General features: G+C 54.7%; 3 protein-coding genes across 5 annotated transcripts; all 3 read right to left on the bottom strand.

Moving 5' to 3' along the window:
- Window positions 1–277: 277 nt before the first annotated feature.
- Window positions 278–9,020, bottom strand: LOC128851684 (BRD4-interacting chromatin-remodeling complex-associated protein-like). Its single transcript, XM_054062349.1, has 11 exons — window positions 8,899–9,020; window positions 7,390–7,478; window positions 7,182–7,219; window positions 5,769–6,536; window positions 5,021–5,216; window positions 4,226–4,530; window positions 3,774–3,832; window positions 3,302–3,450; window positions 2,845–2,939; window positions 2,365–2,467; window positions 278–1,769 (listed from the first exon to the last, which is right to left on the bottom strand). The coding sequence occupies exons 1-11, from the start codon at window positions 9,018–9,020 to the stop codon at window positions 1,255–1,257; spliced, it is 2,439 nt and encodes an 812-aa protein (XP_053918324.1). The 3' UTR covers window positions 278–1,254.
- Window positions 9,021–10,574: 1,554 nt separating this feature from the next.
- Window positions 10,575–20,753, bottom strand: LOC128851683 (BRD4-interacting chromatin-remodeling complex-associated protein-like). Its single transcript, XM_054062348.1, has 12 exons — window positions 19,842–20,753; window positions 19,201–19,397; window positions 18,621–18,753; window positions 17,954–18,012; window positions 17,482–17,630; window positions 17,025–17,119; window positions 15,813–16,031; window positions 15,361–15,419; window positions 14,889–15,037; window positions 14,338–14,526; window positions 13,039–13,351; window positions 10,575–10,827 (listed from the first exon to the last, which is right to left on the bottom strand). The coding sequence occupies exons 1-12, from the start codon at window positions 20,751–20,753 to the stop codon at window positions 10,575–10,577; spliced, it is 2,727 nt and encodes a 908-aa protein (XP_053918323.1).
- LOC128851742 (BRD4-interacting chromatin-remodeling complex-associated protein-like) lies at window positions 16,129–19,315 on the bottom strand. 3 transcript variants are annotated; one of them, XM_054062873.1, is made up of 6 exons: window positions 19,201–19,315; window positions 18,406–18,710; window positions 17,954–18,012; window positions 17,482–17,630; window positions 17,025–17,119; window positions 16,129–16,647 (listed from the first exon to the last, which is right to left on the bottom strand). In XM_054062873.1, exons 1-6 carry the CDS (start codon window positions 19,298–19,300, stop codon window positions 16,459–16,461), a joined length of 897 nt encoding a protein of 298 aa, XP_053918848.1. In that variant the 5' UTR covers window positions 19,301–19,315; the 3' UTR covers window positions 16,129–16,458. The 3 variants fall into 3 exon arrangements, with proteins under 3 accessions (XP_053918848.1, XP_053918847.1, XP_053918846.1); XM_054062872.1 differs by having other exon boundaries at window positions 16,506–17,119; window positions 18,406–18,533; window positions 18,630–18,710; XM_054062871.1 differs by having other exon boundaries at window positions 16,506–17,119.
- Window positions 20,754–23,981: the final 3,228 nt, after the last annotated feature.

The following is a 23,981-nucleotide window of genomic DNA, read 5'->3' as shown; positions in this document are numbered from 1 at the left end:
CTTAGCCACGGGGCTGGGTAACTCTCGGCTTGTTTTCTCACAGGGGCTGCTCCTGGCTTGGGGAGGTCAAGAGAATAATTTGATGGCTGCAGACGCAGCGCTGAGATTTTCAGTGTTTTTTCCCTGGAGTTCATTATCACAGGACAGATTTGATCTCCTTTTGTCACCTTGTGCCAAACACAAAGCCTTTATTAAAAATAGTTACCTTCTCTCGCTGGTTCAGGGGCAGGTCTGAGTGCCGTCCAGCTAAGGGTTCTCCTAAAGAAAGATACAAACCCCCAGAAGGGTTGAGAGTCCGTTGTGCTAATCTTGGTTACAAATGAAGAAAAGTGAGGGTGCAGACAAAGATAGGCCCTTTCCTGTAATGAATTAAGACTTTGTATCAGCCATGGTTCCAATGAGGTTAAAAAGTAAATTCTAAAGAGGTGTTTTGTTTTTCTTCATTACCAAACTCAGAATCCGCTGCTGTCAGTTCTCGGTTGAATTCTGACTGCATGGGAAGTCCCCAAGTGGTGGGCTTTGGTACTAGGACAGTGTCTCCGTAACTGGAAACTGTCAAGGCAGACTGCCCTCCTCCTGACCCAATCCAGATGCATCTTCTGTGCATCAGGAACCGGAGGAATTCTGAGCCGGTACAGGTAGACAGTGCTTCATAGGGAAATCACACAAGAAAGGAGGTGGAGCAGACCTCGATGTTGGTTAAGCACATCAGGCAAACAGAGCCTTGTTATTTCTCTTCAGTTAAATTCATAAACGTGCCAGCGGCTTTTGGATTGCTTATCCCTGCTAAGATTCCGAAAATAAAACCCCAAATAGCCATCAAAACTGTGGTGTCTCTAACTGTTTTATTGAGCAGGTAGGACAAAAAAAGCTTCATGCAATGACAAAACCTTTTGGATAGCAATCATATGTTTTTAATGGGTAATCCCTTCAATTTTATTGAAACAGTCTGAAGCAAGCATGAAACCCAAATGACTTTGTCCATCACACAAAAGTATTTGATTTGTTATTTGTCTCTCAACAGTTAGGGCATTCTATTCAATGAAGGCATCTAATTTTAACCCGTCCAATGTAGGCACGTGGATTTATGCTTGGACAAAGAATTATGAATTCCAATTCATACTTCAGTTGCACAGTTACCTTTAAATATTTCATCTTGGCTTTTGTAAAATACACGAAAGTTCTGAACTCCTTCAGAAGTGAAGATACCTTAATTTACTACACTGCCTTATTTTTAAAAGAAATACAGTCATTCTATCCCTGCCCCAATCCCATAGATTCTTTCTCTGTGATCCCAGGGGTTCCTCCCAAAAGTGCCGTGTCGCCTCCCTGGCCGTCGGCCCCAGTCGCAGGTTCGGATCCCGCTTCCTCGTTGTGTCCCTGAGCCCCCAGGCCCGCTCCTGGATCAGGATCCTGGTCCCTGGCCACTCCCAGAGCGGTGTTGTGCACCACTTGCCATAGCCCAGCCCTCTGCTTGATCTTCAGCTTGAGGCCGATCTGACTGGGTGCTCCGCAGGCTTGGCTGGGGGATTTGTTCCCGGAGGGCAAGGTGTCCGCGTCTTCGTCCAGCAAAGGGGGAGTCTTGGTGCAGGTGACGGAGGGGGAGCTCCCACTGGGCTTGATCTCCAGCTTGGGGGAGGGAGTGGGAGGCACTGCCTGCGCTGGGGGCACCTTCAGGCTGTCGGGAGCTGGTGCCGCACTGGAGCTGGAGGCCAGGGATGCCAAGGAGGAGAGGCTGTGCGATGGGGAGAGCACTGAGACATCTTCCTCTGCAAGGGAAACGTCAAGGCAGGTGTCAGCGCCAGCAGAGAATGCTGCCCGCTCATTGGATTAGTCTTTTAAATAGAAGAAATCTTTATTATTATAATTTTATCAGAAAATATCTATCATGCTGATGTGCCTGCTTCACTGGGGTGTGTTTTTTCCCCCTCTTTCCCCTCTCTGCCCCTCTTCCCAGTGGAAGTTTCCACTTCTCACAGTGTTCGTCCTGAATGATCCTGCTTGGGCAAAAGAGGCAGCAAGTGAGCTCAAAGCCTTCCTAAAGAACCTCTGGAGCAGCCAAGAATAAACAGGGATTTGCCGGCAGCCTGAGTGCTGCATGCGCTTTGCATTCAATAAGACCTTGGCCACTGAGATCTTTAATGCAGAGGAGTGGGAAGAGCACAGGCTGCTGCAGGTAATGCTCCCTGTGGTTTCTCCCAGCTTTTCCACTGGATCCGCCACAGAACAGGCTGACAGCATCCCAGCTGAAGCACCCCAGGGAAGGGAGAGCTCACGCTCAGACTCTGAGGAGGTGGAAAACCTGAAACCCCAAGCGCAGGGTAGTAAAAAGCAGAGAAACAAAGGCAATAGCCACTCTCCCACCTGATTTCTCCTTGACCGACTGCTTGTCGAGCGCTAGCCTGATCCTTTCCTCCTGAACAAACATGCGGTGGATCATCACCATCTCCGCAGAAGGACTGACTCTCTGCTGGCGAGGAACGGAGCGGAGGAGGGAGAGGAGAAAAGGACAGGGAGGAAGAGCAGCTGCGGTTACACATCGCCACTGTGACACGCTGGAGTTCCTTCTTCTCCCAGATTATTCCCATCCCTGTTTACAAGGAGCTGCCTTTTGCCAAATTCAAGACAATAGAAACACCGAGGGCTTGCGGAGACCAGTCGGAGCCAACGGCAGGGAGAGGAAAGCTTCCCAGTTCGTGCAGAAAGCCCAGGGCTGAGTCCCCACTGGCTCCTCTGTGGCTGTAGCCCACCCAGGCAACAGGGAAACTCCACCCAGGAAAGCGGGCGGTCTTGGACAAATGCCTGCGCTTCCAACCCCTGGGGAAAGCAGGACGCTGGGCTCACCTGGGATTCCTCCAGGAGCAGCAGGCGGTACTTGTTCAGCATGGCTTGGGAGCGCTTTAGCAGCTGGGCAGACACCACCTCAAACTCCTCGTCCACTGCCAGCAAGAGGGGAAAAGAAAGTTTGGGTCACAAGGAGAGTGTCGATTCTTTTAGTTGGACTCACCCGGGAAGAACCTGAAAAAAGGGGCTGAGGGTGATTTCATTGCTGTGATCATTAGGAATACGCCAAGGTCTGTTGTAAGGATTTCTCCAAACATACAGACAGGGCAGCAATGCTTTAACTCAGCTGGAAAAGTCCAAATACACGGCCTTGGGGAGGTGTGTTTTTCTGGAGTGAAGGCAGGGACAGCTGCTCCTTTGATTTTAGCGCTAATCATCCCACTTTGCTTAAAGCTCGGTCCCCTCTCCTCATGTTTCCACAGCCCCGGAGCCGTGCGCCATTCCCGGGAGGTCGTACCCTTCCTGCACTCTTCGTCGGAGGGCAGCGTTCCCTGATAGATGTGGTAGGGCAGGAGCCGCTGCACGGCGTCGTCCAAGGAGCGGAATGGGGTCCGGTAGTCAGGGTGCAGCACCATGGCTTGGTGTTTGTGCAGCTGCTCCAGGAAACTGGAGGGGAGGAGAAGAGGGAGAACTGATGGGCGAGGGCTGCTGAGACAAAAACCTTGTCATTTCCAGCGTGAACGGCATCACGTGGATGAAGGGTCAGGGAGGAATCCTGCAGGAAATCTCATCCTGGATGTTTAGGACCCTGTGTTGTGCCCCAGGTTAAATGGCTTCATGGCCGCAGGCAGAGCAGCAGCGACCTGGGAACCCCCAAACGGGCACTGCCCTGGCACCGATTCAGCCCAATCCACAACAGGAACGCAGGGAGCCACAACAACAGGGCGTTCTCTGATGGGTTTGAACTTCTCGCCCACCGAGGCACTCACCAGGCTTCCTTGCCGGGCTGCAGTGTCGAGGCTTTCTTTGGATGGAGTTCGCTGTCGTACTGGGGGAGAAGAAAGCACAGGGGTGAGAGGGAACGGTGCTGGGTTTAACCTTATTTCTCTATGTGCCAACGCTGACCGTCACCAGTCAAACCATGTTGTCCCCACTCTTCCTGGGAAAGGCTCTACCCAGGCTCTTGCGTTAAACCTCCCCGATTTCAAGAAAGAGGAGGAACAAAGCAGCCTCCCGTCCAAAAATGTTTCATTCGCATTGTTGGGAATGGTTAAGTTTGTATCACCTTTAGAGGTTCACAGCACTTGAAAGTAGGAAAAAAATGTTCATGGACATGAATTCTTCCCCTTGGAGAAAGTGGAGGGGAACGCAGAGAGATTTGTTCCTGCTGCCGGTGGGAAACTTTGGAGTAAAAAGGAACCACTGAGAGAAGGTTCCTCACCTGAACTGGCTGCTGTCTGGCATGAGCTGTCCCTGACCTCCCCTGGGCTGCAGTCCCCTTCCCAGGAGAGACCAGCGTGGAAGTGCTGGGGAAGGCTCTGCTGTCCCCAGGAACTGAGGTGGAAATGCCTGCCAGAGAGAAAGCGGATGGGTTTGTGGTTAAGTAACGCTGTTCTGGATTCCCCCAGGACGTTTCAGTGCAAAGCAGAGAGTTACCAAAAGCACCTGGGCGTGACCGAGCAGCACGTTTGGATGGCCCTGGTCCTGGCTCCCTGCGCTGACAGGTGGCATCCCACCGCCTTTTTCCTGCACACAAAGCACGGCTTCAGCACCTGAGGTCTCCCAAAGCCTGGGAATAAAGGGGATCCCCCGAAAGGGGGCCTGTGGGCACTGGGGAGAGTGTGAGAATAAGGGGCTTACTGCATCGATGCTGCCTGGGAGGTCATTGGAGTGTGTGGGAATAAGGGGGGCTCCCCCAAAGGGGTGTGGTGGGGCATTGAGGGGAGGGTGGGAATAGGGGAGGGAGCCTTAATAAAGGCCTGAGGGGTACCGAGGAGAATAACAGGGAGACCCAAAAATGTGACTGGTGGGGACATTAGGGGAAGTGTGGGAATAACGTGGGTACATCCGAGAAAGTAGCCTGGGGGACATTGGGGGAGTAAGGGAATGGGGAGAGCAGCACAGCTGGTGCCTGGGGAGGTCAATGGGGGCAGTGGGGAAAGAGGGAAAACTCCCCCCAAATCCCTTTCCTGTGTATTTCCCTGACTGTGCTGGAGCCAGAGCCACTGGGACCAACCTGCAGAGGAGGGTGGGAGGGCAGCAGTGGGCGCGTGGCTCTGCATGGGGGTCCCTGATGTTGCCGTGGCCGCCACCGCCTGTCCCTGCCTGCTGACCATCCCGGAGGATACCGTGGCACTGCATGTGCCGAGCGCGGAGGGGGCCTGGCTGGTGGGGGGCTGCTGCTTCTGCTGCAGGAGAATCCCTCGAGGAACCTGCACGGGATCACGCACAACACCGCAAGGTGAAAACGTGCCCCAAACCCGTTGCTTTTTGACACCGTTGGTTCAGCACGGAAGCAGGAGGAGGGAAGGGGCTAATGGTGTTCCTGGCCCCTCATCTCCCTCTCATGGCTGGGAGATGATGCGGGAGAGGGAAAGAGGCACCTGCAGAGCTCCATTGGGATCTCAACCACAGGAAAGAACCCTGTGTGCTTCAAGAAAGCAAAGCGGGTTCTTAAAGACGTCTTGCCTAGAGCTAACACACAGTTAAATGAAAACAAGTTCAGCTTCATCCCCTGCTCCTCTTCCTCCCCCTAAATGAAAATAAATTAAGAGCTGCAGTTTAGTGTTAGAGTCTGTTTCTTCCAGCCCCTCCCTCAGGGAGGGAGAGAGCAGTCAGGAGAGGTTGATCAGGGCCATCTGGTTGGGCAGCATCACCCCTTGCATCCCCGTCTGGCCCATCGGAGCGGCCACGGAGGCTTGGCTCTGCGTGGTCAAACTGCCCCCCAGCAAAACAGGCACCTGGAAAATAGCGGGGTGACCCACCTGGCTGGGCTGGAGCTGCATGGGAGCCCATAGGATGTGAGCGGTGCCAGGGGTGCTCTGCGATGGGAGCAGGTGGCACAGGTTCAGCTGCCCGGCGACGTGCTGGCTGGAGAGGATGTGGGCTGGCAAGACTTGGTAGATGCTCAGCCGTGCGCCCGGCCCTTGGCTGGTTGTGGTGTGGGCTTGTCCGCTGGGGCGGGAGGTGCTCGGGATCTGCCTCCCCATGTTGGTCTGCAGGGCCGAGAGCTGCTGGGGGATCTGCACAGCGCAGGCACCCGCCAGCTGCCCGGGGAGCAGGATCTGCTTCTGGCCCTGCAGCATGGCCTGCGCGACGTGCTGCGTGGCGCTGCTGCTGCTGCTGCCCTGGCTCAGCAGGTGGACACTCCTGGGCTTGCTGGGGGCTCGCTGCTGTGGTGGCAGTGGCTGCTTGAAGGTGTCGCTTGGAAGCCCTTGGGGGAAGCCCAACAGCACCACGTTCTGCCCGGGTTTGCTGGTCAGGGCAGAGAGGTTCTGCTGGACCTTCTGCTGCTGCAGGGCGGCTTTGTTCTGCGTGGTCACAGCAGTGTTGGAACCAAAGGGCTTTGTGGTGACCTGGTGCACGGGCTGCTGGAGGATGTTGCAGGGCTGCTGCGAGTTCTTCAGGTTCACTCCGCTGCTGGATGGTGAGCCCAGGTCTTCATCTTCTAAAAGGCGAGGGTCCACGTTGGTGGTGGGCCGACTCGGCTCTGTGCTCAGAGGTTTTCCCGAGGACTCCTCCAGTGCATGCAGCTGGGAGATTATCAGAGGGAAGAAGAAAGAAGGCATTGAACTCAGGCATGAGGGAATTGGGCTTCAAGTCAACTGCTCAACAGCTATTCTGAGCTGCCTCAGAGAGGAGCGGGCCCTTGGGCAGTCCGCACCTGAGTTCACAAGAGGGGAAAGCACCTTGGCATCCCTGGGAGAGCCTAAATGAACACAGGCCACTCTTTGGCAGCAGCTGAGGTAGACGTCAAACAAGGAGGGTGGAGTGAGGGAGGGGGCTGGGGACAGAGCTAGTTGAAATCATCCCAAGATGGATTAAGAGCTTTGGGGTTTTTGTGCTAACCCATGTCAATGTCACCAAGCGTAGTAGTTCAGGATGCATCCCTTGCCTCCTCAGTCTTTAAGGTGAAGGGGCTGTAGGGATGGGAAGTGAAAATTTCTGGAAACAAGGCTAAAACCTCCACGGAAACCCAACCCATTCCCTGCAGGAGCTGAGTTCACTCGCTCAGGTGCTGCAGCGAGGACGTAGGAAGGGCATCCCTGGGCCAGAACCAGGACAGTGAGGGAAAAGCAGCATGCGGCCTGACCTTGGACCCCACCAAACCAGATGAAAAACACGCCCACAAAACCAGACAAAAAAAAAAAAAAAAAAAAAAAAAAGCCGCAGCTTACATCTAGCAGGCATCGGCCGTCTTCATCATCCGTGCCAACTGCAAAGAGCGGAGAGAGACCACGTTAACATCAGGAGAGCCAGTGTGCTGCTCCTCGCTCCCTCCATCCCAAACACCATGCTTTGCTTTTCCTCCCAAGTCCCACTGATGATGATGATGACAATGTCCTCAGAGGGGCGTCAACCCACAGCCCTTGGCCTTTTACTTGCCTTTTTCTCCTTTGGCCCTTGCTAACTTCTTCTTTGGCTCCTCCATTTGCGCTGGGATGTCTGGGCGCTGGCTGCAGCCGGAGAGACGTCTGCACAGAAGGAGACACACGTCTTGAGAGCAATGCCCAACCCCTCTTTTTTTTTTGGCCACTTTAAATTTACAGGGACTTGTAGATTTGAGTTCAAAATTACAAAGACCTGTCAACATAAAACCCTCTTTGGAGCTGCTACTTTGCTTCTTCTCACTCTAAAGAACTTCCTGGCTCTTGGAACGCGTTTCCCCCACAGACTAAAGTAAAGTTGTTTAAATTCAAACTCTCCATCTAAAATACACAAAACTCCAAACTAAAACAATAGTGCTAAGCTAAGAATTTTTAGCTGATTTTTAGGCAGCTTCTGCTCAAACGATTTCTATATATTTGCTTCTATTCCAATATTTCCTCTGGGAAGTTACAGAGCGCCCTTTTCCCTTCAGGGCACTTCGGTCAGCTCAGGTCCTCAAAGGACTTCATTCCTGCTGACCAACAAACTCCACGGTGCAGGGGGAGATACAGAATCTCCCTGTGCATCGCTGGGTGCCTTGGGCAGCGGTGCTCAGACACAGGGCGAGCAGAGGGTGCCTGAGCTCCTTAGGGGAACAGGAGAGGAAGAGGCATCGATTTCGCCCGCGCTTGGATCTTCCAGGAGATCTTCACGCACAAACTTTCTTCCACGACTGAATGGCCGAGGCTGACTTTCCTTCTGTTAAACAAAAGAAAGAGAAATAACAGAGACAGAGAGCGCCCGTGGCTTCACCAAGGGCTCTCAGCAGCGATGTGCGAGGCCTGGTGAGGAACACGGGAGAGCAGGGTGGGTTTCACCTGACTGCACATGGATGTCTCTAACATGGACACCCACGCCCGAGCCAGCCCCGCTCCCGTTTTGGGGCAACAGAGAGTCAGTCAGCAGAACCAGCGAGTTCCAGCTCCGTTGACCCGATCCTGCAGGAAAGGCTCAGAGCTTGGGTCAGGCAGAGCGCCCTGCAGTCACTGGTTTTATTCCTTCTGCCTCTTCTAAAGCAAAGCGGGGCCCGGTCCCCTTGTGCAGGGCAGACGACTGCAGCTCCATGGCAGCTGCACAGCTGAGGCCAGCTGAACCACAGCCCATCTCTGCTCCGTCCCATTTGGCCCGGCCCCCAGAATTTACCTCTCTCTCCCCTCTGAAAGGGCTCCTGTCACCCCAGACAGGACAGAGTCACCTCCGAGAGCTGCTGCACTCCCTAGGAGCAAGGGCACCGGTCACTGGACGAGGGACAGGGAACCCGTGAGGGGTGTGGGGAGACGGGCAGGTTCTATCTCACCTCTCTTGGATCCCAGCCACGGCAGGATTCACGCCGGCGCGAGGAGTTCCACCAGGAGCTGCTGCCTGTGCTGAGCCCGGTGCCCAACTGCCACCGGGACCCCAACACTGCAAAGCCCGAGGGGCGGGGCCATGCAAATGAGGGACCCTCAACAGCCACTGCCCCCCTACCCCAGCCCTCCCAGTTCTCCCAGCACCCTTGGTCCAGCACATGCCGCCTGCTCACAAGATGCCCTCCACGGGGAGTTCCAGGGCACTAGCTCGGAGGAGAGCGTGGCCTCCAGTCCCGGCATGGCATCCCAGATCCGGGAGGGCGAGCGGTGCCCCTTCCTCTCCCTGGATGCACACCCTGGGCCTCCGGGGCATGGAGACCTCATCCAGCTAAATTAGGAAGTCCGTCTAGGAGGAAGGGAGAAGAGCAAAATTAATGTGGTACAGGCACTGAGTGTCAGGTGCCTTGGATGCCACGGTCAGGATGATTTCAGCCCCGGCTGTCAGGATTGGGACAAGAAGTGAGGCATCCCCACTGCGGGCTCACAGCTGGGAAAGTTGACACCTGCTCGAACCCCTCCTCCCTTTGGATGGCCAAGGTCTGAAGTGTTCAAAACCAGATTGGAAAGCTTTGCAGTAGCCCAAGGAGTTGAGTGCTCTGGATCTCCTCTTTGCCAGGTGTCGAGCTGCTTAAAATCCCAACGCTGAAGTCAAACCCATCCTCATCAGGTTCCCGTTACTCAGGGAAGCCGGGCTTTTCCTTTGCTGCTCTGCATCTCCAAGACCGTTTCTGTTTTAGACTTATCAGTAACCACGGCCACACCAAGCGATGGCTTATTATCAATGCAAGTAGTTTGGGGAGGCACAGAAGAAACAAAGAAAGCCATGGGCGAGAGGCTCCGTCCCTGGTTATAAACTTACTGCCCTGGGTCCACCTTCACATCATCCCTTTGCTCTGCACCCAGCTCTGGAAACTACAGCTCCAGCTCGTTCCCTGATTTCCGTGTTCTCCTGCACACGATGCCAGCACAGAGTGAACTGCCTGAATGTTCCAGGAATGGAAGCACCAGTCTCCCCACATTCCCCACCCCTGGAAGGCGAGGACTGATGGCAGGGCGGGAGCACGGGGTACTCTGATGGACTCCTGCACCGGGCACTGGGTTTGATGTTCTTTGAGCTTCCCTGCCCTTGAGTTTTAGAACGCAAGCGCCCTTTATCAGGGCTGGGCAACACGAGGAGCGATCTCCATCCAGCGTGTGCCGGGAGACAGAGCTGGGGACAGAATGGATTTCTCACTTCCAGGCATGGGATAAACATTCCCAGAAATCTTGGGCATATTCTATTACTTTCCAAGGTCTAATTTTAACGTTATTTTAAACTTGACAACAATCAAAACTCCTGCTCAGTCGGGGCTGGCTCCGGCCCTGCCCACCCTTGTATTCGAGACAGGGAGACACCGCAAACGGAGGGGATTCCAGAAGAAGAGACACCCGTTCAGCACAGATCTCACTGCCTGCGAGATGTTATCATCTGCAGAGAACCAACAGTGTCTGGAGAAACACCGTCTGAAAGAAACCCTGCTGTCAGCGGGGCATTCTGTCTAACTTACAAAGAATACGATTACTTAAATGAAACTTCCGTGCAGCTTCAATCAGAATATTCCGGTTTTTGGAACAGTAACTACTTCTTTCATCAGTATGGTACCAACTAAAGTTATAACTGGCAGGCAGGCAGCCAGCCTCTCTCTATTTTGGGTGCGTACATCAGGCAACTAAATGGACTTGCCAGAGCTCTAGCGGGGAAAGAGGGGTGCAGGGCGGGCGGCAGCGCCCTCGGCCCCCCCGCCCCGTCGCACTTCACCCCTCCGCCAGGCTCCCCCCCCGGCCCGCGAGGCTGGTGGAGCCGCGGAGCTGTGGGCTGTGCGCATGCGCGGCAGCGCCGCTGCCCCGCGCCCTGGGACGGCGCTGCCCCATGGCCGGGAGCCGCGCGCGGGCAGCGCTGCGGCCCCGGGACAGCGCGGGATGCGGTGGGCGAGTGAGCACCGACAGCGGGGCGGGCCGGGGGGGGCGGCAGGTGCGGGTGGGGGTGCTAAAGCTGGGGCTGGGCGAGCTTGGGAGGGGGGAGCTGAGGGAGCTTTGGGCCGGGGGAGCTTTGGGGCGAGGCTAGAGCTGAGGCTAGAGCCGGAGGAGGTTTGGGCAGAGGCAGCTTTGTGCCGGGGGAGCTTTGGTCAGGGGGAAATTTGGGCCGAGTCTAGGTGTGAGGCAAGAACTAGAGGCTCGAGCTAGGGGAGCTTTGGGCTAAGGCTGGATCTGAGGCTAGAGCCGGGGGAGCTTTGGGCCGAGGCTCGAACTGAGGCTTGAGCTGGGGCTTTGGCCGGGGGGACTTTGGGCAGGGGGCGCGCTTTGGGCAGGGGTGGAGGTTTGGCATGGGTGGGAGCTTTGGGCTGGTTGGGCTCGGCTCCGTTGGGGCTGGCTCCAGCACTGTCTGCCCTTGCGTTAGAGACAGAGAAGCACTGCGAATGGAGGGGATTCCAGAAGAAGAGGTGTCTGTTCAGCACAGATCACAGTGCCTCCGGGATGTTATTTGCGGAGAAAGAACAGTGTCTGGAGAAACACTCTCTAAAATAGTCCCTACTAGGGGAGAGGGCTGAGTAACTTGGAGTGCCTCCGACAGCAGGCTTTATTTCCAGACTCCCGTTGTATACAATGTAGGTGATGTTAGATGCTTTTTCTTCCTACAGCCAAAGAAAACAGCCCCTAGAAGTGGGGTTTGTTTAAGCTGTGCGTGGAGGAGGAGGCACAAATTTCTAAATATTGCAGCTTTTTCAACAGGGAAAACGCCCCTGTGGAGGCCACAGTGTGACTCTTAGCCACGGGGCTGGGTAACTCTCGGCTTGTTTTCTCACAGGGGCTGCTCCTGGCTTGGGGAGGTCAAGAGAATAATTTGATAGCTTCAGACGCAGCGCTGAGATTTTCAGTGTTTTTTCCCTGGAGTTCATTATCACAGGACAGATTTGATCTCCTTTTGTCACCTTGTGCCAAACACAAAGCCTTTATTAAAAATAGTTACCTTCTCTCGCTGGTTCAGGGGCAGGGCTGAGTGCCGTCCAGCTAAGGGTGCTCCTAAAGAAAGATACAAACCCCCAGAAGGGTTGAGAGTCCGTTGTGCTAATCTTGGTTACAAATGAAGAAAAGTGAGGGTGCAGACAAAGATAGGCCCTTTCCTGTAATGAATTAAGACTTTGTATCAGCCATGGTTCCAATGAGGTTAAAAAGTAAATTCTAAAGAGGTGTTTTGTTTTTCTTCATTACCAAACTCAGAATCCGCTGCTGTCAGTTCTCGGTTGAATTCTGACTGCATGGGAAGTCCCCAAGTGGTGGGCTTTGGTACTAGGACAGTGTCTCCGTAACTGGAAACTGTCAAGGCAGACTGCCCTCCTCCTGACCCAATCCAGATGCATCTTCTGTGCATCAGGAACCGGAGGAATTCTGAGCCGGTACAGGTAGACAGTGCTTCATAGGGAAATCACACAAGAAAGGAGGTGGAGCAGACCTCGATGTTGGTTAAGCACATCAGGCAAACAGAGCCTTGTTATTTCTCTTCAGTTAAATTCATAAACGTGCCAGCGGCTTTTGGATTGCTTATCCCTGCTAAGATTCCGAAAATAAAACCCCAAATAGCCATCAAAACTGTGGTGTCTCTAACTGTTTTATTGAGCAGGTAGGACAAAAAAAGCTTCATGCAATGACAAAACCTTTTGGATAGCAATCATATGTTTTTAATGGGTAATCCCTTCAATTTTATTGAAACAGTCTGAAGCAAGCATGAAACCCAAATGACTTTGTCCATCACACAAAAGTATTTGATTTGTTATTTGTCTCTCAACAGTTAGGGCATTCTATTCAATGAAGGCATCTAATTTTAACCCGTCCAATGTAGGCACGTGGATTTATGCTTGGACAAAGAATTATGAATTCCAATTCATACTTCAGTTGCACAGTTACCTTTAAATATTTCATCTTGGCTTTTGTAAAATACACGAAAGTTCTGAACTCCTTCAGAAGTGAAGATACCTTAATTTACTACACTGCCCTATTTTTAAAAGAAATACAGTCATTCTATCCCTGCCCCAATCCCATAGATTCTTTCTCTGTGATCCCAGGGGTTCCTCCCAAAAGTGCCGTGTCGCCTCCCTGGCCGTCGGCCCCAGTCGCAGGTTCGGATCCCGCTTCCTCGTTGTGTCCCTGAGCCCCCAGGCCCGCTCCTGGATCAGGATCCTGGTCCCTGGCCACTCCCAGAGCGGTGTTGTGCACCACTTGCCATAGCCCAGCCCTCTGCTTGATCTTCAGCTTGAGGCCGATCTGACTGGGTGCTCCGCAGGCTTGGCTGGGGGATTTGTTCCCGGAGGGCAAGGTGTCCGCGTCTTCGTCCAGCAAAGGGGAAGTCTTGGTGCAGGTGACGGAGGGGGAGCTCCCACTGGGCTTGATCTCCAGCTTGGGGGAGGGAGTGGGAGGCACTGCCTGCGCTGGGGGCACCTTCAGGCTGTCGGGAGCTGGTGCCGCACTGGAGCTGGAGGCCAGGGATGCCAAGGAGGAGAGGCTGTGCGATGGGGAGAGCACTGAGACATCTTCCTCTGCAAGGGAAACGTCAAGGCAGGTGTCAGCGCCAGCAGAGAACGCTGCCCGCTCATTGGATTAGTCTTTTAAATAGAAGAAATCTTTATTATTATAATTTTATCAGAAAATATCTCTATGCTGATTGTGCCTGCTTCACTGGGGTGTGTTTTTCTCCCCCTCTTTCCCCTCTCAGCCCCTCTCTTCCCAGTGGGAATTTCCACTTCTCACAGTGTTCGTCCTGAATGATCCTGCTTGGGCAAAAGAGGCAGCAAGTGAGCTCAAAGCCTTCCTAAAGAACCTCTGGAGCAGCCAAGAATAAACAGGGATTTGCCGGCAGCCTGAGTGCTGCATGCGCTTTGCATTCAATAAGACCTTGGCCACTGAGATCTTTAATGCAGAGGAGTGGGAAGAGCACAGGCTGCTGCAGGTAATGCTCCCTGTGGTTTCTCCCAGCTTTTCCACTGGATCCGCCACAGAACAGGCTTGACAGCATCCCAGCTGAAGCATCCCCAGGGAAGGGAGAGCTCACGCTCAGACTCTGAGGAGGTGGAAAACCTGAAACCCCAAGCGCAGGGTAGTAAAAAGCAGAGAAACAAAGGCAATAGCCACTCTCCCACCTGATTTCTCCTTGACCGACTGCTTGTCGAGCGCTAGCCTGATCCTTTCCTCCTGAACAAACATGCGGTGGATCATCACCATCTCTGCAGAAGGACTGACTCTCTGCTGGCGAGGAACGGAGCGAAGGAGGGAGAGGAGAAAAGGACAGGGAGGAAGAGCAGCTGCGGTTACACATCGCCACCATGACACGCTGGAGTTCCTTCTTCTCCCAGATTATTCCCATCCCTGTTCACAAGGAGCTGCCTTTTGCCAAATTCAAGACAATAGAAACACCGAGGGCTTGCGGAGACCAGTCGGAGCCAACGGCAGGGAGAGGAAAGCTTCCCAGTTCGTGCAGAAAGCCCAGGGCTGAGTCCCCACTGGCTCCTCTGTGGCTGTAGCCCACCCAGGCAACACGGAAACTCCACCCAGGAAAGCGGGCGGTCTTGGACAAATGCCTGCGCTTCCAACCCCTGGGGAAAGCAGGACGCTGGGCTCACCTGGGATTCCTCCAGGAGCAGCAGGCGGTACTTGTTCAGCATGGCTTGGGAGCGCTTTAGCAGCTGGGCAGACACCACCTCAAACTCCTCGTCCACTGCCAGCAAGAGGGGAAAAGAAAGTTTGGGTCACAAGGAGAGTGTCGATTCTTTTAGTTGGACTCACCCGGGAAGAACCTGAAAAAAGGGGCTGAGGGTGATTTCATTGCTGTGATCATTAGGAATACGCCAAGGTCTGTTGTAAGGATTTCTCCAAACATACAGACAGGGCAGCAATGCTTTAACTCAGCTGGAAAAGTCCAAATACACGGCCTTGGGGAGGTGTGTTTTTCTGGAGTGAAGGCAGGGACAGCTGCTCCTTTGATTTTAGCGCTAATCATCCCACTTTGCTTAAAGCTCGGTCCCCTCTCCTCATGTTTCCACAGCCCCGGAGCCGTGCGCCATTCCCAGGAGGTCGTACCCTTCCTGCACTCTTCGTCGGAGGGCAGCGTTCCCTGATAGATGTGGTAGGGCAGGAGCCGCTGCACGGCGTCGTCCAAGGAGCGGAATGGGGTCCGGTAGTCAGGGTGCAGCACCATGGCTTGGTGTTTGTGCAGCTGCTCCAGGAAACTGGAGGGGAGGAGAAGAGGGAGAACTGATGGGCGAGGGCTGCTGAGACAAAAACCTTGTCATTTCCAGCGTGAACGGCATCACGTGGATGAAGGGTCAGGGAGGAATCCTGCAGGAAATCTCATCCTGGATGTTTAGGACCCTGTGTTGTGCCCCAGGTTAAATGGCTTCATGGCCGCAGGCAGAGCAGCAGCGACCTGGGAACCCCCAAACGGGCACTGCCCTGGCACCGATTCAGCCCAATCCACAACAGGAACGCAGGGAGCCACAACAACAGGGCGTTCTCTGATGGGTTTGAACTTCTCGCCCACCGAGGCACTCACCAGGCTTCCTTGCCGGGCTGCAGTGTCGAGGCTTTCTTTGGATGGAGTTCGCTGTCGTACTGGGGGAGAAGAAAGCACAGGGGTGAGAGGGAACGGTGCTGGGTTTAACCTTATTTCTCTATGTGCCAACGCTGACCGTCACCAGTCAAACCATGTTGTCCCCACTCTTCCTGGGAAAGGCTCTACCCAGGCTCTTGCGTTAAACCTCCCCGATTTCAAGAAAGAGGAGGAACAAAGCAGCCTCCCGTCCAAAAATGTTTCATTCGCATTGTTGGGAATGGTTAAGTTTGTATCACCTTTAGAGGTTCACAGCACTTGAAAGTAGGAAAAAAATGTTCATGGACATGAATTCTTCCCCTTGGAGAAAGTGGAGGGGAACGCAGAGAGATTTGTTCCTGCTGCCGGTGGGAAACTTTGGAGTAAAAAGGAACCACTGAGAGAAGGTTCCTCACCTGAACTGGCTGCTGTCTGGCATGAGCTGTCCCTGACCTCCCCTGGGCTGCAGTCCCCTTCCCAGGAGAGACCAGCGTGGAAGTGCTGGGGAAGGCTCTGCTGTCCCCAGGAACTGAGGTGGAAATGCCTGCCAGAGAGAAAGCGGATGGGTTTGTGGTTAAGTAACGCTGTTCTGGATTCCCCCAGGACGTTTCAGTGCAAAGCAGAGAGTTACCAATCTTTATTATTATAATTTTATCAGAAAATATCTCTTGTGCTGTTGTGCCTGCTTCACTGGGGTGTGTTTTCTCCCCCTCTTTCCCCTCTCAGCCCCTCTCTTCCCAGTGGGAATTTCCACTTCTCACAGTGTTCGTCCTGAATGATCCTGCTTGGGCAAAAGAGGCAGCAAGTGAGCTCAAAGCCTTCCTAAAGAACCTCTGGAGCAGCCAAGAATAAACAGGGATTTGCCGGCAGCCTGAGTGCTGCATGCGCTTTGCATTCAATAAGACCTTGGCCACTGAGATCTTTAATGCAGAGGAGTGGGAAGAGCACAGGCTGCTGCAGGTAATGCTCCCTGTGGTTTCTCCCAGCTTTTCCACTGGATCCGCCACAGAACAGGCTGACAGCATCCCAGCTGAAGCACCCCAGGGAAGGGAGAGCTCACGCTCAGACTCTGAGGAGGTGGAAAACCTGAAACCCCAAGCGCAGGGTAGTAAAAAGCAGAGAAACAAAGGCAATAGCCACTCTCCCACCTGATTTCTCCTTGACCGACTGCTTGTCGAGCGCTAGCCTGATCCTTTCCTCCTGAACAAACATGCGGTGGATCATCACCATCTCCGCAGAAGGACTGACTCTCTGCTGGCGAGGAACGGAGCGGAGGAGGGAGAGGAGAAAAGGACAGGGAGGAAGAGCAGCTGCGGTTACACATCGCCACCATGACACGCTGGAGTTCCTTCTTCTCCCAGATTATTCCCATCCCTGTTCACAAGGAGCTGCCTTTTGCCAAATTCAAGACAATAGAAACACCGAGGGCTTGCGGAGACCAGTCGGAGCCAACGGCAGGGAGAGGAAAGCTTCCCAGTTCGTGCAGAAAGCCCAGGGCTGAGTCCCCACTGGCTCCTCTGTGGCTGTAGCCCACCCAGGCAACAGGGAAACTCCACCCAGGAAAGCGGGCGGTCTTGGACAAATGCCTGCGCTTCCAACCCCTGGGGAAAGCAGGACGCTGGGCTCACCTGGGATTCCTCCAGGAGCAGCAGGCGGTACTTGTTCAGCATGGCTTGGGAGCGCTTTAGCAGCTGGGCAGACACCACCTCAAACTCCTCGTCCACTGCCAGCAAGAGGGGAAAAGAAAGTTTGGGTCACAAGGAGAGTGTCGATTCTTTTAGTTGGACTCACCCGGGAAGAACCTGAAAAAAGGGGCTGAGGGTGATTTCATTGCTGTGATCATTAGGAATACGCCAAGGTCTGTTGTAAGGATTTCTCCAAACATACAGACAGGGCAGCAATGCTTTAACTCAGCTGGAAAAGTCCAAATACACGGCCTTGGGGAGGTGTGTTTTTCTGGAGTGAAGGCAGGGACAGCTGCTCCTTTGATTTTAGCGCTAATCATCCCACTTTGCTTAAAGCTCGGTCCCCTCTCCTCATGTTTCCACAGCCCCGGAGCCGTGCGCCATTCCCGGGAGGTCGTACCCTTCCTGCACTCTTCGTCGGAGGGCAGCGTTCCCTGATAGATGTGGTAGGGCAGGAGCCGCTGCACGGCGTCGTCCAAGGAGCGGAATGGGGTCCGGTAGTCAGGGTGCAGCACCATGGCTTGGTGTTTGTGCAGCTGCTCCAGGAAACTGGAGGGGAGGAGAAGAGGGAGAACTGATGGGCGAGGGCTGCTGAGACAAAAACCTTGTCATTTCCAGCGTGAACGGCATCACGTGGATGAAGGGTCAGGGAGGAATCCTGCAGGAAATCTCATCCTGGATGTTTAGGACCCTGTGTTGTGCCCCAGGTTAAATGGCTTCATGGCCGCAGGCAGAGCAGCAGCGACCTGGGAACCCCCAAACGGGCACTGCCCTGGCACCGATTCAGCCCAATCCACAACAGGAACGCAGGGAGCCACAACAACAGGGCGTTCTCTGATGGGTTTGAACTTCTCGCCCACCGAGGCACTCACCAGGCTTCCTTGCCGGGCTGCAGTGTCGAGGCTTTCTTTGGATGGAGTTCGCTGTCGTACTGGGGGAGAAGAAAGCACAGGGGTGAGAGGGAACGGTGCTGGGTTTAACCTTATTTCTCTATGTGCCAACGCTGACCGTCACCAGTCAAACCATGTTGTCCCCACTCTTCCTGGGAAAGGCTCTACCCAGGCTCTTGCGTTAAACCTCCCCGATTTCAAGAAAGAGGAGGAACAAAGCAGCCTCCCGTCCAAAAATGTTTCATTCGCATTGTTGGGAATGGTTAAGTTTGTATCACCTTTAGAGGTTCACAGCACTTGAAAGTAGGAAAAAAATGTTCATGGACATGAATTCTTCCCCTTGGAGAAAGTGGAGGGGAACGCAGAGAGATTTGTTCCTGCTGCCGGTGGGAAACTTTGGAGTAAAAAGGAACCACTGAGAGAAGGTTCCTCACCTGAACTGGCTGCTGTCTGGCATGAGCTGTCCCTGACCTCCCCTGGGCTGCAGTCCCCTTCCCAGGAGAGACCAGCGTGGAAGTGCTGGGGAAGGCTCTGCTGTCCCCAGGAACTGAGGTGGAAATGCCTGCCAGAGAGAAAGCGGATGGGTTTGTGGTTAAGTAACGCTGTTCTGGATTCCCCCAGGACGTTTCAGTGCAAAGCAGAGAGTTACCAAAAGCACCTGGGCGTGACCGAGCAGCACGTTTGGATGGCCCTGGTCCTGGCTCCCTGCGCTGACAGGTGGCATCCCACCGCCTTTTTCCTGCACACAAAGCACGGCTTCAGCACCTGAGGTCTCCCAAAGCCTGGGAATAAAGGGGATCCCCCGAAAGGGGGCCTGTGGGCACTGGGGAGAGTGTGAGAATAAGGGGCTTACTGCATCGATGCTGCCTGGGAGGTCATTGGAGTGTGTGGGAATAAGGGGGGCTCCCCCAAAGGGGTGTGGTGGGGCATTGAGGGGAGGGTGGGAATAGGGGAGGGAGCCTTAATAAAGGCCTGAGGGGTACCGAGGAGAATAACAGGGAGACCCAAAAATGTGACTGGTGGGGACATTAGGGGAAGTGTGGGAATAACGTGGGTACATCCGAGAAAGTAGCCTGGGGGACATTGGGGGAGTAAGGGAATGGGGAGAGCAGCACAGCTGGTGCCTGGGGAGGTCAATGGGGGCAGTGGGGAAAGAGGGAAAACTCCCCCCAAATCCCTTTCCTGTGTATTTCCCTGACTGTGCTGGAGCCAGAGCCACTGGGACCAACCTGCAGAGGAGGGTGGGAGGGCAGCAGTGGGCGCGTGGCTCTGCATGGGGGTCCCTGATGTTGCCGTGGCCGCCACCGCCTGTCCCTGCCTGCTGACCATCCCGGAGGAGACCGTGGCACTGCATGTGCCGAGCGCGGAGGGGGGCCTGGCTGGTGGGGGGCTGCTGCTTCTGCTGCAGGAGAATCCCTCGAGGAACCTGCACGGGATCACGCACAACACCGCAAGGTGAAAACGTGCCCCAAACCCGTTGCTTTTTGACACCGTTGGTTCAGCACGGAAGCAGGAGGAGGGAAGGGGCTAATGGTGTTCCTGGCCCCTCATCTCCCTCTCATGGCTGGGAGATGATGCGGGAGAGGGAAAGAGGCACCTGCAGAGCTCCATTGGGATCTCAACCACAGGAAAGAACCCTGTGTGCTTCAAGAAAGCAAAGCGGGTTCTTAAAGACGTCTTGCCTAGAGCTAACGCACAGTTAAATGAAAACAAGTTCAGCTTCATCCCCTGCTCCTCTTCCTCCCCCTAAATGAAAATAAATTAAGAGCTGCAGTTTAGTGTTAGAGTCTGTTTCTTCCAGCCCCTCCCTCAGGGAGGGAGAGAGCAGTCAGGAGAGGTTGATCAGGGCCATCTGGTTGGGCAGCATCACCCCTTGCATCCCCGTCTGGCCCATCGGAGCGGCCACGGAGGCTTGGCTCTGCGTGGTCAAACTGCCCCCCAGCAAAACAGGCACCTGGAAAATAGCGGGGTGACCCACCTGGCTGGGCTGGAGCTGCATGGGAGCCCATAGGATGTGAGCGGTGCCAGGGGTGCTCTGCGATGGGAGCAGGTGGCACAGGTTCAGCTGCCCGGCGACGTGCTGGCTGGAGAGGATGTGGGCTGGCAAGACTTGGTAGATGCTCAGCCGTGCGCCCGGCCCTTGGCTGGTTGTGGTGTGGGCTTGTCCGCTGGGGCGGGAGGTGCTCGGGATCTGCCTCCCCATGTTGGTCTGCAGGGCCGAGAGCTGCTGGGGGATCTGCACAGCGCAGGCACCCGCCAGCTGCCCGGGGAGCAGGATCTGCTTCTGGCCCTGCAGCATGGCCTGCGCGACGTGCTGCGTGGCGCTGCTGCTGCTGCTGCCCTGGCTCAGCAGGTGGACACTCCTGGGCTTGCTGGGGGCTCGCTGCTGTGGTGGCAGTGGCTGCTTGAAGGTGTCGCTTGGAAGCCCTTGGGGGAAGCCCAACAGCACCACGTTCTGCCCGGGTTTGCTGGTCAGGGCAGAGAGGTTCTGCTGGACCTTCTGCTGCTGCAGGGCGGCTTTGTTCTGCGTGGTCACAGCAGTGTTGGAACCAAAGGGCTTTGTGGTGACCTGGTGCACGGGCTGCTGGAGGATGTTGCAGGGCTGCTGCGAGTTCTTCAGGTTCACTCCGCTGCTGGATGGTGAGCCCACGTCTTCATCTTCTAAAAGGCGAGGGTCCACGTTGGTGGTGGGCCGACTCGGCTCTGTGCTCAGAGGTTTTCCCGAGGACTCCTCCAGTGCATGCAGCTGGGAGATTATCAGAGGGAAGAAGAAAGAAGGCATTGAACTCAGGCATGAGGGAATTGGGCTTCAAGTCAACTGCTCAACAGCTATTCTGAGCTGCCTCAGAGAGGAGCGGGCCCTTGGGCAGTCCGCACCTGAGTTCACAAGAGGGGAAAGCACCTTGGCATCCCTGGGAGAGCCTAAATGAACACAGGCCACTCTTTGGCAGCAGCTGAGGTAGACATCAAACAAGGAGGGTGGAGTGAGGGAGGGGGCTGGGGACAGAGCTAGTTGAAATCATCCCAAGATGGATTAAGAGCTTTGGGGTTTTTGTGCTAACCCATGTCAATGTCACCAAGCGTAGTAGTTCAGGATGCATCCCTTGCCTCCTCAGTCTTTAAGGTGAAGGGGCTGTAGGGATGGGAAGTGAAAATTTCTGGAAACAAGGCTAAAACCTCCACGGAAACCCAACCCATTCCCTGCAGGAGCTGAGTTCACTCGCTCAGGTGCTGCAGCGAGGACGTAGGAAGGGCATCCCTGGGCCAGAACCAGGACAGTGAGGGAAAAGCAGCATGCGGCCTGACCTTGGACCCCACCAAACCAGATGAAAAACACGCCCACAAAACCAGAAAAAAAAAAAAAAAAAAAAAAAAAAAAAAAGCCGCAGCTTACATCTAGCAGGCATCGGCCGTCTTCATCATCCGTGCCAACTGCAAAGAGCGGAGAGAGACCACGTTAACATCAGGAGAGCCAGTGTGCTGCTCCTCGCTCCCTCCATCCCAAACACCATGCTTTGCTTTTCCTCCCAAGTCCCACTGATGATGATGATGACAATGTCCTCAGAGGGGCGTCAACCCACAGCCCTTGGCCTTTTACTTGCCTTTTTCTCCTTTGGCCCTTGCTAACTTCTTCTTTGGCTCCTCCATTTGCGCTGGGATGTCTGGGCGCTGGCTGCAGCCGGAGAGACGTCTGCACAGAAGGAGACACACGTCTTGAGAGCAATGCCCAACCCCTCTTTTTTTTTTGGCCACTTTAAATTTACAGGGACTTGTAGATTTGAGTTCAAAATTACAAAGACCTGTCAACATAAAACCCTCTTTGGAGCTGCTACTTTGCTTCTTCTCACTCTAAAGAACTTCCTGGCTCTTGGAACGCGTTTCCCCCACAGACTAAAGTAAAGTTGTTTAAATTCAAACTCTCCATCTAAAATACACAAAACTCCAAACTAAAACAATAGTGCTAAGCTAAGAATTTTTAGCTGATTTTTAGGCAGCTTCTGCTCAAACGATTTCTATATATTTGCTTCTATTCCAATATTTCCTCTGGGAAGTTACAGAGCGCCCTTTTCCCTTCAGGGCACTTTGGTCAGCTCAGGTCCTCAAAAGGACTTCATTCCTGCTGACCAACAAACTCCACGGTGCAGGGGGAGATACAGAATCTCCCTGTGCATCGCTGGGTGCCTTGGGCAGCGGTGCTCAGACACAGGGCGAGCAGAGGGTGCCTGAGCTCCTTAGGGGAACAGGAGAGGAAGAGGCATCGATTTCGCCCGCGCTTGGATCTTCCAGGAGATCTTCACGCACAAACTTTCTTCCACGACTGAATGGCCGAGGCTGACTTTCCTTCTGTTAAACAAAAGAAAGAGAAATAACAGAGACAGAGAGCGCCCGTGGCTTCACCAAGGGCTCTCAGCAGCGATGTGCGAGGCCTGGTGAGGAACACGGGAGAGCAGGGTGGGTTTCACCTGACTGCACATGGATGTCTCTAACATGGACACCCACGCCCGAGCCAGCCCCGCTCCCGTTTTGGGGCAACAGAGAGTCAGTCAGCAGAACCAGCGAGTTCCAGCTCCGTTGACCCGATCCTGCAGGAAAGGCTCAGAGCTTGGGTCAGGCAGAGCGCCCTGCAGTCACTGGTTTTATTCCTTCTGCCTCTTCTAAAGCAAAGCGGGGCCCGGTCCCCTTGTGCAGGGCAGACGACTGCAGCTCCATGGCAGCTGCACAGCTGAGGCCAGCTGAACCACAGCCCATCTCTGCTCCGTCCCATTTGGCCCGGCCCCCAGAATTTACCTCTCTCTCCCCTCTGAAAGGGCTCCTGTCACCCCAGACAGGACAGAGTCACCTCCGAGAGCTGCTGCACTCCCTAGGAGCAAGGGCACCGGTCACTGGACGAGGGACAGGGAACCCGTGAGGGGTGTGGGGAGACGGGCAGGTTCTATCTCACCTCTCTTGGATCCCAGCCACGGCAGGATTCACGCCGGCGCGAGGAGTTCCACCAGGAGCTGCTGCCTGTGCTGAGCCCGGTGCCCAACTGCCACCGGGACCCCAACACTGCAAAGCCCGAGGGGCGGGGCCATGCAAATGAGGGACCCTCAACAGCCACTGCCCCCCCACCCCAGCCCTCCCAGTTCTCCCAGCACCCTTGGTCCAGCACATGCCGCCTGCTCACAAGATGCCCTCCACGGGGAGTTCCAGGGCACTAGCTCGGAGGAGAGCGTGGCCTCCAGTCCCGGCATGGCATCCCAGATCCGGGAGGGCGAGCGGTGCCCCTTCCTCTCCCTGGATGCACACCCTGGGCCTCCGGGGCATGGAGACCTCATCCAGCTAAATTAGGAAGTCCGTCTAGGAGGAAGGGAGAAGAGCAAAATTAATGTGGTACAGGCACTGAGTGTCAGGTGCCTTGGATGCCACGGTCAGGATGATTTCAGCCCCGGCTGTCAGGATTGGGACAAGAAGTGAGGCATCCCCACTGCGGGCTCACAGCTGGGAAAGTTGACACCTGCTCGAACCCCTCCTCCCTTTGGATGGCCAAGGTCTGAAGTGTTCAAAACCAGATTGGAAAGCTTTGCAGTAGCCCAAGGAGTTGAGTGCTCTGGATCTCCTCTTTGCCAGGTGTCGAGCTGCTTAAAATCCCAACGCTGAAGTCAAACCCATCCTCATCAGGTTCCCGTTACTCAGGGAAGCCGGGCTTTTCCTTTGCTGCTCTGCATCTCCAAGACCGTTTCTGTTTTAGACTTATCAGTAACCACGGCCACACCAAGCGATGGCTTATTATCAATGCAAGTAGTTTGGGGAGGCACAGAAGAAACAAAGAAAGCCATGGGCGAGAGGCTCCGTCCCTGGTTATAAACTTACTGCCCTGGGTCCACCTTCACATCATCCCTTTGCTCTGCACCCAGCTCTGGAAACTACAGCTCCAGCTCGTTCCCTGATTTCCGTGTTCTCCTGCACACGATGCCAGCACAGAGTGAACTGCCTGAATGTTCCAGGAATGGAAGCACCAGTCTCCCCA

This window comes from Cuculus canorus, chromosome 3 (assembly GCF_017976375.1).
Source record: "Cuculus canorus isolate bCucCan1 chromosome 3, bCucCan1.pri, whole genome shotgun sequence".
In the NCBI taxonomy this organism is placed as follows: domain Eukaryota; kingdom Metazoa; phylum Chordata; class Aves; order Cuculiformes; family Cuculidae; genus Cuculus; species Cuculus canorus.
This window is presented reverse-complemented; position numbering and strand designations above follow the sequence as displayed.

Excerpts from the sequence above, each read along its gene's own strand:
- LOC128851684 (XM_054062349.1), bottom strand. The coding sequence starts at position 9,020 with ATGCCGGGACTGGAGGCCACGCTCTCCTCCGAGCTAGTGCCCTGGAAC. Across the intron at positions 6,537-7,181 it reads ACGGCCGATGCCTGCTAGAT|CTGCATGCACTGGAGGAGTC; the intron begins GTAAGCTGCGGC and ends ATAATCTCCCAG. Across the intron at positions 5,217-5,768 it reads TGCAGCTCCAGCCCAGCCAG|GTTCCTCGAGGGATTCTCCT; the intron begins GTGGGTCACCCC and ends GATCCCGTGCAG.
- LOC128851742 (XM_054062871.1), bottom strand. The coding sequence starts at position 19,300 with ATGGTCAGCAGGCAGGGACAGGCGGTGGCGGCCACGGCAACATCAGGG. Across the intron at positions 18,711-19,200 it reads CCTCCCACCCTCCTCTGCAG|GAAAAAGGCGGTGGGATGCC; the intron begins GTTGGTCCCAGT and ends CTTTGTGTGCAG. Across the intron at positions 17,120-17,481 it reads CGACGAAGAGTGCAGGAAGG|TGGACGAGGAGTTTGAGGTG; the intron begins GTACGACCTCCC and ends TCTTGCTGGCAG.
- LOC128851683 (XM_054062348.1), bottom strand. The coding sequence starts at position 20,753 with ATGCCTTCTTTCTTCTTCCCTCTGATAATCTCCCAGCTGCATGCACTG. Across the intron at positions 17,631-17,953 it reads CAGCCCGGCAAGGAAGCCTG|TTTCCTGGAGCAGCTGCACA; the intron begins GTGAGTGCCTCG and ends CCTCCCCTCCAG. Across the intron at positions 17,120-17,481 it reads CGACGAAGAGTGCAGGAAGG|TGGACGAGGAGTTTGAGGTG; the intron begins GTACGACCTCCC and ends TCTTGCTGGCAG.